General features: G+C 36.2%; 1 protein-coding gene across 2 annotated transcripts in view; it reads left to right on the top strand.

Annotated features, from left to right (window-relative positions):
* Positions 1-1,719: 1,719 nt before the first annotated feature.
* si:ch73-61d6.3 (occludin) overlaps positions 1,720-15,250 on the top strand; it is a 30,042-nt gene continuing 16,511 nt past the window's right edge. Inside the window, exons 1-4 of one of the 2 annotated variants that reach the window (XM_038286555.1) lie at positions 1,720-1,953; positions 10,217-10,807; positions 13,189-13,380; positions 13,749-13,916. In XM_038286555.1, coding sequence (XP_038142483.1) covers positions 10,235-10,807; positions 13,189-13,380; positions 13,749-13,916 — 933 coding nt within the window. In that variant the 5' untranslated portion in view covers positions 1,720-1,953; positions 10,217-10,234. Of the gene's footprint in view, positions 1,954-10,087; positions 10,808-13,188; positions 13,381-13,748; positions 13,917-15,250 lie in introns of those variants that run through there. The other variant, XM_038286564.1, reaches the window with a different exon arrangement.

The following is a 15,250-nucleotide window of genomic DNA, read 5'->3' as shown; positions in this document are numbered from 1 at the left end:
AGCAAGTGTCTTTAGGAATCAAATGCAATTTATGAAGCTGTTGAGAGCTTCCATGCCATCTGTCAGTTATGTTTAATTGAATAAACTTGTTACTCATTTCTTTATACATTGTGTTTACATTTCCTAAACATGAGTGCTAATCACCCTCTGAGACGTCCAGGGTCGTGTCTTCAGTCTAGTGTTTTTTAATCTTTGATAATGGGTCGCCCAATTGAATAACTAAGATTTTGTATATATGAGAGGTAATACCTTTGGCATTGGCCAGCTTGCTAAGCAAACTTTCTACAAGAGGGGATCTGAGAGGGCTTCCCAGCCATTTGGACAATGAACTGTGTAATTGGACAGACCAAGCTGAGATTTAACAGAAAATCTGTTGAAACACTTAAAAAGTGATGCTCTGCTGCTGCTCACCAACTCAGTCTGACTGAGCTCAGAGACAATAATCTATACCAGAGGACTTCAAATGTTCTTTAAAGATACTGCAGGGAGGTCATTTGATTCTTTGCTGACCCTGGCAGTTTAAACATGTAAGAATTACTTTATCTCAAATTAATAACTGCTGTAAGATTCCCTAATGTAGAAACAAACCCCCAACAATTTATGTTGCCTCTATGCAGCTGTTAAAACTTTCTATTCAGACCTTTAAGCTGTGGACTTATTTTTTATTTGTTTTTTCTATATTTTCAGGTGGAAAATTAGTTCTGAAAACCTCTTGGTGTAACAGGTTAAATCTTAATTCCCAGCACCTCAGCCCCCTATTTAATATTAAAACATCTGCTAGCACCTTCAAACCAGCTTTTTAAAATGTTCAATGCCGCTTTTTGTGCTAGGGATACAGAAATGCCTCACTACATTTAGAGGGCAGAAAATAATTGAATATTCTGTTAAATGTATTTTTCAAAACAGAAAAGTAAAGATTGGTACTGGACAGGTTTTCTAGCTAAACAGTAGCTCAAAAATACAAGAAAGAATTGGGAATGGACTGCTTCATCAGACCTCACACCTTTAAAACTTTGAATTACCAAGTAGTTGGCTTGCAAGGTTTTTTAAGTTTCTGTGAAGGGAAGTAGATGAAACTACCTTCTGCATTGTGTGCAAACTTACTTAGAGCATGCAAGCAAATACATGCAAATCCAAGTTTTTTCCTCCACATATATATATATTTTTTAAGTAAAGTTAAACTTTAAAATTAGCCACTTTTTATCCTTTCATTGTTCACATTTAAGCTGATTTTTTCAATTTCTGACAATTCCACCCTGGGACATTTCTGAGACAATTAATGGCACAAGGTAATGCAAAGCAACCAGCTGTAGCCTGTGAGAGAAAAAGGCCTAGATAACTAAGAGAGAAACAGTGTATTGCACATGCAAACTCTTTGCAGAACGAGCAGAGCTGGAAATTGACCCATGAACTTTCTTTCTGTGAGACCAAAGTCTGGGCTGCATGGTGACTAAACTCTAAAACTGAGCAGGAATCCACTGCTTAGCTATTTTCTTTTTAAACACATTTGTAATTCCGTTGTTTGTTACTCAAGAACCTTGTTGGGAGATAAAAACTTTGTATCTCTTTGTCATGGGGATAAAATTGACCAGTGAATAAACAGGGAGCTTTTATTTATTTATTTATTTATTGCTATCAGTAAAATCCTGACCTCTAGCGGTGAAAAGGCGGAGGTGCAGAGGTGTGCGGAGAGGCGGGTCTGAGAGCAGAGCGCTTGTTCAGAGGCTGCAGCTGGAAAAACCGTTTAGTTTCTCCAGGACTGACGCTTCAAACGAAGAAAAAAGACTTTTTAAAAACTCAAATAGAATCTGAGTAACACATACATAAAAAAAAAAAAAACAAGTCAATGTGATGTGAGACCAATATCTAACAAATTGGACAAAAACTTTGACTTCAAGAAAGGATTTTAAGTGAGAACACAAAAGGACACAACTGACCGAGGCTCCACTCCAGGTAAGAGGACCCAATGTTGGATAAAACAAATTCTTTATTTCCATTAGGTTAATTTTCCTTTAGAATACTATAACCTTTCTATTTGTATCTGAAACCATTTAAATACTTTACCGGTATGTTGGGGTCAGATGTGTTATTTGAACAGGTGGGTCAGTCAGTCAGGGGACATGTTTTATGTTTTAGTCCCTGGGTTTAAAATCGATCTGCATCAGTTGATCTAATTCAACAATCTGTGTAAATCACACTGGAAAAGGTCAACTAGAAAATCATTCTATCATAATATTCTCAGTTTTGAGGTAATTTGTCACATTTTGATCCTATTTAACTATATTTTTGGTTTAATTGGTGCAGGGATGCGTAATTAATAGTTTTATATTCAAATTAAAAACTGCTATTAGTAATAGCAGTTTAATGTTTATGGTTTAAAGACGCCAGTTTTCTGTTATACCACTCCTAAAGTGTGTTCAATGGAATGCCAACAGGGACCTCCCCTCTAAAATAAAGACAAATAAACAAAAATCTTTTTTTCTTACACTGTTGTACTAATGGTGTTGCTCTATAAAGAAAGCACAGAAAAAAATACATATTTTGCTTATAAAATATTGACAGATTATTTCCCAGCTCTTAGAATCCAGACAACTGAAAGAGATTATAATCACCATTATTTAAGAAATGTATCCTTTTTTTACAACAGTTTCAAATAAAAGCAATTGCATCGTTTTAGTGTTTTAAAAGGTGTAAATATTATGAAATTGGTATTGTTATTCATAAGATAATTTTATGGCCTGATCATGTGAGTATCTGATGCTTCATAGATATATAATTCAGTTTTTCTTGCTGTTTTCCCACTTTATTATTGCTTCAGCTGCCTAATCAACCAGTTTAGAAAATCTCTTTCGGATTTCTTTGGTCTTAAACACTTTAGTAAAGTATTTCAGCCTAGCAGTATACTAATTAAGTCAAATATGGGATTAAACTGGAGCCATAAAGTTTGTTCAAAAGAAAATAACGTAACCTGTAAAAGAAAAACTTTTTAACTGAAAAAAGAACAAAATCAAATGTGTAAACTGTAAAAAAAAAATTGCAAATGAAAAAGGAAAAGTGGAACATGGAAAAAGTTATTTAAAATTATTTTTGTGCTTCAAACTTCTCACTGTTTTGGTGTAAGGGGCGGAGCCTCACATCACAGCTCAACACATCATGACTGAAAGCTCAACACAGGCTAAACCACATATTTGCAGCTGTTGCATTCAGGGATGTGAGAGCTGGAAATATCTGTAACACATTGATATTCTAAATGTAAGTGAACATTTTAGAAAGAATCAAATCTGAAACTGCAAAAAAAGAAAAAAAAAACTCAAAAGTTTGTTTGTTTCACAGTTTTTTTTGGTTTTCTCAGTTTTTTTTTTTTTTATTTCAAAATGTTTTATTGTCTGTTGCAAAACGTTTTTTGTTTCATTTTTTCCCCCTTTGGAACAAACTTTATGGCACCAAATTAGCTCCATTGTCAAAAAAGTAAAAAGTGCTTTTCTCAAACACATAACATAGGAATTTATACAATCTTGTTTTCTGTTTTTCTGTCCGATCTGATCAGTTTTTTTCTGCCCCTGCTCTTTTTTTTAGAGCCATGTTGTTTTGCACTTGTACAGCAAGCTTTGGCTGACTCCTGGGTGAATGTCAGTGGGACCCTGCCTACGTTTTCTCTGTAGCCTAATTATTTTTGACAGATGTACGGCATGTGACTATAACTGGAATTCCTTCATCAGAGCCAGATCATAGAGTCTCTGTGTTGCAGTGGAGTTCATGCTTCTGCTGGTGGGTGTTTGACCTGACCAATCACCATGGTCCAAATTCAGTGTTTTCCCCTACTGAAGCAAAACAAAACAACAACAACATGGGAGCATTAGATAAATACCTTTACACATTAGTAGTCCTAATACTAGTACTCTATTGCTACTAATGAGTTAAAGCCCTCTATGATATATTCAGGGTTTTCACTTTAAAGATAAATATTACATTTTAGGCAGAGATGCTTTGAAAGATACTGAAACAGCTCAACAAGGTTTGACGATATTTATGATTGCAATGGTTGACTCTTTTGTTTTTTAACCTAATTTTTTGTAATTGTAATTATTGGCCAATCATTAACGAATGATTGGCCAATAATTAAAGGTGTTCTCTTGTTGAAACATGTGACTGATCTAAAAATTATCAGCTGCTTAATCAGTGAACAACAGATGCACCAAGAAATGGAAACTAAAAATACAGTTTGCTATCTGATCAATAAATGGGGCCCACATTCATCTGTGTGGAAGCTGTTACTGAGGGATGAAAACCTTTTTAAAATAAATTTTCTGCTTTACTTTTCTCTTTGAAAGAATGAAAGAACTGCACAAAGCCAGTCAAAACCTTATAGAGGATAGTTTGTTTTCTTCAGAGGCGTTCATTCAGACGACACCTTTACATTAGGAAGGGAAACAATTAATCGGATTAATTATGATTAATCGATTATTGAAACAATCCTCAACTAATTTACTAATTGATTATTTGTTAACTGGACTTTAGAGAATCTAAAACATGACTTTAGCTGACAGAGCGACCCACTTAGAGCAGTAATTCTAACAAAATTGTAAAAAAAAAAAAAAAAAAAAAAATTTTGAATAAAAAACAGAGAAAAAAAACCTGTCTGTCGATATGCTCTATCCAGAACTCCACAAGTGGAAAAGTTTTAGTTCCACCTGGTTTAATTTTTAAAAACTCTTCTTTAAGGAACTTTTTGCTTTCCAATTCTAAAACGGTTAATGGCAAAAATATTCTAAATATTCATCAATTTGCAAAATAATCGTTAATTGCAGCCCAACTTTAAACAGAAACTTAAAGAAGCTTTATTCTTATAGAATTCGGTCCTGTCACTCAATGATCAAGCTGCATTTTGGAAACAGTTTGGATTTAAATTTTAAGTCCTCTAAAGTCAACATGTCTTTTTCCTCAGTAAAATTCAACAGTTTTAACTGTATAACACCTTGTCTGTATAATACTGCCTCTCCTAAGGTATATGATTCTTTACCAAAGAAAAGCTTTTAAAGACTCCTGTGTAGTTTTGATAAATTAATGACACAAAACTAAATTTAGTAAACATAGAGGATAAACTTGAGCACAGCTTTTGATAACTACACTTCCTTGAAAAGAAGAATAAATTGAATTTGAAGTTGAGACTTCATTATTTTCTTCGATTATTTAGAAATATTTCTTTAAGTTGATTTAGTTGATGTTTTAGTGTGACAGAGGGTCTAAGCTGAGTATTGAAACCCTAAAATATCTGAGATGAATTCCTGCTAGTCAATTATAGATCCAAACTCTCCTAATCAGAGCATGCAAACTCATGCAAGACTAACTGTTGAACAACAAAGATTCCCTGAAACTGGAATGCTTATTCACCTGTCCTCTGTTCTCTCTATCTCTGTTTCACCTCAACCTCCCCCCACAAGAGTTGCACAGAGGAGCCCTTGTTTGATTCCTGGACAGTGCCCCAATTTTCTTTTTTAAAACTCTGACTCCATGGCAACACTGTTTGTGTGACGAGCAGTCTTGACGTTTGGCCCTCCTGCTCAGGAAACAAAGCAAATAAGTTATGGTGGGAGGGGGAGGAGAACTGGGGATGCAGGAATGAAGCGGGCTTATAATGGGAAGGTTGAAGGCTCTGAGGCGAGACCTCCTCTGCTGGGTGTCTCCTAGTCCTATAAAGAAGAAGAGTTATGAAACTTTGAGGGGGGCCAGAGGCTGTACGTCTGCCTTTATGTTAGAACCTCTGAATGTGTCGCCATGTTGCTTCTGGTCCCCTTAGAAATGTTCTGCAGAGACACCAGCCTGTCAGCAAAGCGTATTTGTTAGGAGGACTTTCTGTAACAAATACAGTTAGATTGATTAAAGGAGACACTTTGGCACTCCAACTAACATTTATTTTAATTATAAATAAAATAAGGTTATTTCTTTTGATTAATTATGAGAAAAACAGCTTTTATTCTGAAATACAACATTCAAACAAACAAAGCAAATAAGTGTGATTAATGTTCTGTTCTGATCTTGTTCAGTGATAAATAATCATGCTTCACATGAAAACTGTCTATTGATCAGATTGTTGGTCAGTCGTTTAATAGTCAATATTTTATCAGAACAGTGATTTGAAAAATAAAGTGGACTTGGAAAAGTGTTTTATCAAATGGTGTCTGGGAGCACCACACTCACGCGCTAGAGGAAAAAAACTGGGCTCAACTGAAAAACCAAACCAAAGACATCCCTGGGCAACAGCGGGGTCGAATAAAAGAGTTTTCCCTGCAACAGGAGGGTTGTCAGTTCAAGCCCAGGCTCTGCCTTTCAGTGTTTTTGTGTCTTTGGGTAAGACACTTCACCTGTATTGTCTGCTGATGGTGGTCAGAGGGCCCGGTGGCGCCAGTGTACGGCAGCCTCGCTTCTGTCAGTGAGCCCCAGGGCAGCTGTGGCTACAATGGAGTATAGTAGTAGTTTGCCACTATCAATGTGTGAATGACTGAATGTAGTTTAAAGAGCTTTGGTCAAGTTCTCTGACCCTTTTTTTTTTTTACCATTTACCCTACAACCAAATAGACCATCAGCCCTCAAGACAGTTTCAGCACAAGCTGCATTTTATGTAAATACTACAGGCTACATAACCATACAGATGTTTTTCTTCCAGGGTTGGTTGTATATTCTTCAACTGTTTGTAGTTTATCTAAGAAGAGTTAAGGGTGTTTAGCAATTATTACCTTATGTGTTTCTCCTTTGGGTGTCCACTTTTGTGAGAAATAAGACAATTTACATTTTGCCCTGTAACAAACCACACTGCCGACATAGCGCCTACTCTAGTAGCATAGCTTTTGCTACTCTGGCTCTGTGCCGGATAGAAATGAAGGAGTGCAGCGTTTCCATCAGTGTGCTCCTATTGAGGATATTAGATGCAGGCTGATATTTTCCAATATTCAATTTTTTGGTTGATAGTGGACCAATTTTCCGTATTGATACTGGTTTCGGACTGGGGCTGAAACTATAAAAAAATAAACATCAACTAATTTATCCATCCATTTTTTGTCAGGCTTATCCCAAGCGGGGTCATGAGAGGCAGGGTACACCCTGGACGGATCACCAGTCCATAACAGGGAGACACAGACAAACAACCATTCACACCTAAGCAGAACTTAGAAGCCCATTAACCTAATGGTTTGGACTGTGGGAGGAAGCCAGAGTACCCAGAGAGAACATGCAAACTCCATGCAGAAAGATCCCAAGCTAGGAACCAAACCCAGAACCTTCTTTCTGCAAGGCAGCAGTTCTACCCACTCTACCACTGAGCTGCCCAATATATTAACTAATATCGACTAATTTGCTTATGGATTAATCTTAAACTGGAGTATAGAGACTGTAAAGCAAGCTTTTAGCTGACAAAGCAAAGCACTTAGAGCAGTAATTATATCAAAATTGTCAAAACAAATTCTTAAAATTTTGCATTTAAGTTTAAAAAAAAACATTTTCGTCTTTCAATATGTTCTATCCAGAACTCCTCAAGTGGAAAAGTTTAAGTTTCAGCTCGTTAAATTTAATACAAATCTTCTTTAAGGAACCTTATGCTATACGATTATTGATCGATCAATCACAAAAAATAATCAATAGATTAATCGATTTTTAAAATAATCATCAGTTGCAGATCTAGTTGGGACATCTCCAGTTTCGTTAATAGTGACTTAGCCTTTTGTTTGTTTCCCTTCATCCTCATCAGAGTCTCCATCTTGTTTTAGGGGCTATATCATCATGCAGGCAGCTCTTGCCATGTGAAATCACTTTTGCAAAGCTTGAATGTCACCAATGACTGTATTGAATACTTGGTTCAAACCGTTTTATTTGTATTTTTTTCCTTTGAAACTTCGGGATGTCCCAATCCGATATTGGAAATCGATCAGATATAAGCCAAAAAATCTATGTTGGAATGAATCGGCCTTACTTTAAAATGTGCTTCTATCTGCTTTTGTTTAAAGTTTATGTAGCTTTATTGATTTGTAATTGCAGCCGTAATAAATACCTAAATGAAATGAGTAAAAAGTGTGTTTTAGTTGTGTCTGCTACTTTAATCCTACCTCATGAACAGAGGGGAGAAAAACGTACAACTTATATGAAATATTTTAGATTCAATGTATTTTACTTATATGTACATAGTAGATTTCAGCCCTAAAAACAATACCAGTTTAACGTTTAAATATTTATTTATTTTAGCAGCTGCTGAATTTGTCTTTGGTTTTCTCTGATTTCTTTAATAAACTCATAAGAAGTTAAATCGTTTTAACCCTGCAATGCCAAATGTATCGTATTTGATACATAAGGTTTCTGAAATGTTTTGAATCTGACAGCTTTTGCATAATTTAATCTTAAAACTTTGCTCAAAATCCTATTGTACACATTCAGATATACCTGATAACAGCCAGTAGAAGACTACACAAAAAATAATCTTGACTTATCGCATAGTAATAAATTATTAATATCAAAAATGTATTTCTGTTTTTTCTTTTTACATATTTTGTTAAAAGGGCAAATAAGGAATTCAAACAAAAAAAAAGTAATTTTCTGTTTTGTTTTATTCTTGGACCAGGCTTTAAAGGGTTAAACATACAAACTGAGGTGGATGTACTGTCACCATCATTAGATATCCACTGAGCCCTGGTGCTGCTATGGATTAAAACAGAAATATCTAGTCTGGTTGAATATGTCAAAGAAAATTGCTAAAACTTTACTTTCTTTGCTTCTCAGAAAGAATGCTGATTATTACTTTTCTTTAATCTTATCTTTTATACAAATGCAAACAAAGTATCTGACTTTCCTGCTATCAGTCAGATAAATGGAGAAATACTTTGAACATGTGACCCTCGACGCTTAAATTATTCACAGGGCTTTCTAACACCGATACTTTGTCAGCCTTGGAAAAGAATTAAACAAACAAACTTAGTTTTCTTATTAATTGGAGAAAAAGGATAAAAGTAGAAGTTTTTATTTGTAACATTTACTTTGTTCTGCTTTTCACATGACTTCCCAGTCATCCAGGTTTCCTGACCCCCTCCCTGCAGGGCTCTGTGCAGAAGAATAGGCATTGTTAAACCATACACAGGGGCCTTGCATATCACTGTAAGATTTGTAGCAAAACATCTTAGCTGCTTGAGTAGATGTGAAATATTGAAAATCCTTTTCCTTGTGGGGGTTGGAGACACTCCTACAGCCTGTGAAGCAGCAAAAAGGAAAGGATTGTTTTTCTGTCCTGGTACCAACATCTCCACTGCTCACTGGGCCTTAGCTGGTTCAGATGTCTCCAATCTCAAGTAATTGCTTTATTATTTATATTCTATAAAATCATACGTTTTAAAAAATATATTAATGTTGAATAAAAACACATTTGGTTACAATAAGATCACAATTGTAGTGAGTTTTGTTGTTTTTTATGTGATTAACCAGCATAATCATGATGTCAGTGAAACTAAATGATAGATGGGTTTATTCCTCTATGAACAGTTTTTATATATTTGGCCCTGACCCTTGTTGAATCTAAGGTCTTTACTTTGATTGAGTCCGTCTTCCACCTGAATATACGCTGATCCAATCCCTTTCATGTAGGAGAAGGTTTCCTTTTCCGTTTTTGTTGTCTACGCTACTCACAGATGAATGTCCTTAAAATCCTAATCCTTTCCTGGCCTGTCTGAAGTCTGCCTTTTATTGCACATTTTGCTTTACTTATAGTCCAGTTCATTTTATACGTGAAGCTTGAATACAAATTGTTTTCCTGTAATGTTGTTTCTGATGCTAATGTGACTCTTTTCATACTTTTTTATAAAATGTTGAACTCTATTGCTCATTTTTGTTCCTCTCTGTTTTGTTGCTCTTTTGAATAAAAACAATACAATGCATTGATCTTCAGAGTTTGGATATTTTTCCATGAAGCTGTAATTTGAGCAACACTTCATGAAAAAAAGGAAACAACAAGCCAGGTTTTTATGCCCCCAGGTCACACCTGCTTTCAGATAGTAAAACATTTACACTGTTCTGTTACTAAGCCTCATTATCGCTGGAGGGCACGCCTAACCTGCCCTGATCTTTCCACGTCGCATTGTTCAGTTCAGTTTTGCTAGGAATCAGTGAGGAGAAACTCTACACCGTTTCGATCTAAGTTTTTTTTTCTTTTTACGCCTCTCTGATTTTGCGTTTCTGTTTCCAGTTCTGGACATCTCCAGCAATGTTTGACAAGCAACACTACGACAGCCCGCCAGTCTACAGCCCACCTTTCTCTGCTCCGTCCAACAATGGCTTCGGTCCTGTTGGCAGCTTCCAAGGCCCTCAGAGTGATTACAACGCATACCCACCGCCGCCGGGGTCTTACTACATCGAAGACAGGCCTCAGCACTTCTACAAATGGCAGTCCCCCCCTGGGATCATCAAGATTATGATGGCCACGGTCATTGTGTTGTGTCTGGCCATATTCGCCTGCGTTGCTTCAACACTTATGTGGGAATACCAGTATGGATATGGAGCGGGAGGGGGTTACTACGGCTCTGGAATGGGCTACGGCAGCAGCTATGGGGGAAGCTATGGCTCAGGTTATGGTGGAGGTTATGGGGGCTATGGAAACTACTATGGCTCCAACGTTTCGCCTTACTCGGCCAAAACTGCCATGATCGCCATGGCGGCGATTAACTTTGTTGGATGTTTATCATTCTTCATCGCCAGCTTCTCTAAATCCAGTGTCGTCCGCAGCCGGAAGTTCTTCCTGGCTGTCCTCATAACCAGCGTTCTCTTAGGTGTCCTGCAGGTAACAATCAAATATTTTTGTAATTCAAAAACCATTTATGCCGTTAACACTGTATACTAACTGATGTGATAAATACTTAGAGGTTTAAAAAGGGGCAGGGTAGATGTGAGAATAGAATAGAATAGAATTCAACTTTATTGTCGTTACACTGTCACAAGTACAAAGCAATGAAATGTAGTTTGCATCTATCCAGAAGGGCTATACAGGATAGAAATATTTAGTTACATGTGTACAGAGACTATGTATGCATGGACTCAAATTGTATATATAAACAGAGTAATTGTAAGAGGCTATTATATAAACAATTATATATATATGGGAGATACAGATTATACAGGAAAGTTAGGATTTGGATTATATATGTATTAGAGGGGTTATAATACAGGATAAATAATGACAGATAATAGTTAAAAGATTTACAGATTATATACAGCTATAGTTGAGAGACTGACGTGTTTACCTGTTGCTCACTGATGCTTTAGAGAAAGCAACACTGTTCTATTGAAATAGATTAAAAACTCCCTGAGATGTTAATCTGTTTTATGTACTGTAGTAAACACACTGGGGAAGTGGGCCAGTGTAGATGGAAAAATGCCAGGGCCTAAAAATCATTCCCACTCTGAGCCGGGCTACAGGAACCAGAATTTCCTAAATAAAGTTGAGTCTAAGTTCCTGAAATAGTGTTTTTTGTGCAAATTTAAACTTTGATTTTAAATGGTGATTTGATTTTGCAAGTTGAGGCAGACATTAATATGAATATCATGCACTGATGAATTATCAATAACAAAATATTGTAATTTCATTATTTCTTAAACCTGTAGTAATCATACAGCATGAGCTCTTAGCAGGGCTTCAGGTGGTGTATGGTTATTTAAATAGACAGTTTTGAAAGTTTTTTCTAGCTGTTGTTCTGGATTGATCTACAGAAACAAGTGGGTTTGCTGCAGCTGCAAACAAAATACATCCTACAGCTAGGAAAAGGGGAAAACAGAGGAGATGTTGCCCCGCTTGTGTGTGTATATGTATAAGAGACTTATGAGGTTACCGAATATTTCATTTTTTAACTTTCTATTGTATGGAAGTAAATAGGACACAGTCGTCTAATGAAAATGCATTAATGCAACTTAATAAAAGAATTGGAAGTAGATCATTCAAACTGCATTTTCATCTGCCTCTTTGAGATCTCCTTTTGTAAACTGATTCATTAATAAATATTTAATTCAAAAGATGTTCAAGCAAAAAGGGACAAAAAGTCATTTTAAAATGTCACCATTTAAAAGTGTAATGTATTGACAGCAATGATTTTATTTTAAAACTACATCTATTTTAAGTCAAAACTACATTTTTTTTACAAACTGCAGACTCAGAAGAATCCCATTAGTCATTATGCTAACTAATTATAATGGTATACAAAGAATGTCTAATATTGAATTTTTAAATATCCTAGCAAAAAGTATTTCTAATTTAAAATGCATTAACAAAAATACTTTCAAAGTTTTTTCAAATTTCCAAGTTAAAGCCACATTTGCTTTATTCATACATACATTTAGAAATAGATAATCCAAACATTTTCATTTTCTCCTCCAAGGCTGCTCTCTTTTTTTAAATTTTATTTTACCTTACTTAAATAATAAATAAGATAACATGTAATATGTCATGTCTTGACATGAATAAACTAAAAAAAGGTATTTAAATCTACGTATCTAACTTTAGAATATACATTTCTTACCAGAACTTATTTTTATTTTAAAGCTAAAGCTGCATTTTTTGACTCCTCAATAAAAATGCTAATACATTAGCTTTTTTTTTTCCTGCTAACATGCATTCGCATTTTATTGCGGGCTGTATCCAAGAAACTTTTGATTACATTATTCTAGAGCATAATATTTTGATATGATATGCAAGTTTATGCTGTTGAGGGCCAGATAAATTGTCTTGTTGGGTTCAATTTGGCCCTTACTCACATGTACAGTAAGATCCATCCATCCATCCATCCATCCATCCATCCATCCATCCATCCATCCATCCATCCATCCATCCATCCATCCATCCATCCATCCATCCTTCCATCCATCCATCCATCCATCCATCCATCCATCCATCCATCCATCCATCCATCCATCCATCCATCCATCCATCCATCCATCCATCCATCCATCCACCCATCCATCCATCCATCCATCCATCCATCCATCCATCCATCCATCCATCCATCCATGCATGTCTCTCCCTGTCATTCTCTAGCAGGTAGTTATCTGGTTTTCCCTGTACTGTTTGTTCTCACCATATGTTCATTCCACTGATATAATGAACAGATAACTCAGTAGGGCCTCTTTGTCAGTATGATAACATACTGTATGTCTGTTTATCTCTTTTTTCAGGGTATCATGACCATTGTCTACATCGTGGGAGTAAACCCCATGGCCCAGAGCTCTTCCAACATGTTGTATAATCCGATGCTCATGATGTGTCAGAGCCTCTATCAGAACAGCTACTCACAGATGGGAGGACTGGGAGGCTTTCCTGTATACAACCAGTACCTGTACCACTACTGTTTTGTTGACCCACAGGAGGTCAGTGGTTTTCCTCTTGATACTAATTTCTTAAACCACTCGTTTTTTTTAGAATTGCTTAATCTACTTCTATAGTTCTTAACAAAACAGCTATTTAATTTAATTTAATTTTTTGCAATATAGAGATGGTCCATAAAATCACTTTTTCCCATCAAAAGACTTTCATGTACCGTACCAAAATTAAACTAAAATCTTATAGCAGCAAAAATGTCCAGAAAGCAAATTTTTTTTATTGCTGTTTATTCCGCTTTATGATAAAGACTGTGCTGTTTCTTGGAACTACATGTCTGTTCATAAATCAGCTTTATGACTCAGCTTATCACGCTGAGAACTTTCTGGATCTGATCCTCGTGTTCTTGCTTTCTTAGGGAGTAGCCATGGTTTGTGGATTCCTGGTGGTCATCGCTTTGGGCGTTGCTGCTTTCTTTGCTCAGAAAACAAGAGGGAAGATCTGGCGCTATGGAAAACCAAACATCTACTGGGAAGAGCCTCTCGTTGGTGGGAGGGCATCGGAAGGCAGAGACGTAGAGGAATGGGTAAGAGATGAACCTGGATAACAAGCGGTTAAATGAGGCTCTGATTATACAAAAAAAAAAAAAAAACCCCACATAATGTCTGCAACTAAACTGAGGCTGTGTCTGAGCAGCTTCCCATCAGAAAACAAGGTCACTCACGGTTTAAATCCTGGAATACAACGTTCGCTGACAGATTTGATTAGATTATGAAACGCTGAACTGCTGTCATTAGGTCAAAGATTCAGCCACCAAAAGGGACCTGTTCCCTTAATCTCTGTCAAACCGTGTACCTTTTTTCTCAAACAGCAAATCATTTTATATCAGCCTTTTTTCTTTCCTTGCCAAGTTAAGTAGGTGGCTGACCGGCTCCTTTTCCAGGTGATCATTATAGATCTTTGGTTGTCAGTTAAAAAGCAGAAGGGGACTCAAATTTAGATTTTCTGATACTTGAGGCTGATCTTTTATTTTTAACATAAAACACTGCTGTATTACCCAAGAGAGAGTTTACTGCCATTTTTTTCATTGCATTGTTAACAACAGTTGAAAGTTCAAAACGAGCTCCTTATGACTTCCAGCGAGTAAACAGTCGCCCTGTGGTAACAGTGTTTCCTCTAACCAAGTCACTTTGTTCAGGGTCAGAGCTGATAGCAGCCAGTGATTGTATGCTGCTGGTCTATAACCCGGTTTCACTCTGTGTAACCATTAACTACCTGAGGAGATACTGAAGCCAGCTAGTTTCTATGTGATTTGTTTTCTTTGGGTTTTTAAACATCACCAACACTCTAGTTTTATCTGACCGACATGTGAGAAATGGGTCAATAATCAACTTGGCCTGTCATGTTTTAAACATTGTTTTTCTCCTACGAGAAGGAATACCTCTCTGAAGGAAAAACATCTGGAGCAGGAGGGGAAACAGGTCTAAGCAGATTGATTTCCCTCATCTATCTTTGATCTCAGTTAATATTGAACACATCAAGTGTGCAAAACAAACTCTCCTTAGACCATTGAGCAAAGACAAACAACGTAAGCAGGTTTATTTACTTTCTAGTGCAACGTTATACATACAAAGCAACAACTGAAAACAAGGTTTTCTAGAAAATATTTAAAATTAGTAATTTATTAATTGTTTTAATTTATTTTTGAGAATTAAAGAGGGGTTCTCCTCAGTAGTCAGCCTTTTCCAAACTGTGTGCGTGAGAAAACATCATGCCCTCTGACTCGACATCTTTCACTTTGGCGTTATTAAACTGCTTTGTTCTTCATTTGCATTGCAGTTCTTTAGTTAGTCATTGTTTTCCTGAATTTAACAGAATTTAACTGTCCTGCTACCTTTGTTTACAGTTCCACGGCTCTAA

This window comes from Cyprinodon tularosa, unplaced genomic scaffold, assembly GCF_016077235.1.
Source record: "Cyprinodon tularosa strain WSP-4 unplaced genomic scaffold, ASM1607723v1 ctg106, whole genome shotgun sequence".
Taxonomy (NCBI): Eukaryota; Metazoa; Chordata; class Actinopteri; order Cyprinodontiformes; family Cyprinodontidae; genus Cyprinodon; species Cyprinodon tularosa.
This window is presented reverse-complemented; position numbering and strand designations above follow the sequence as displayed.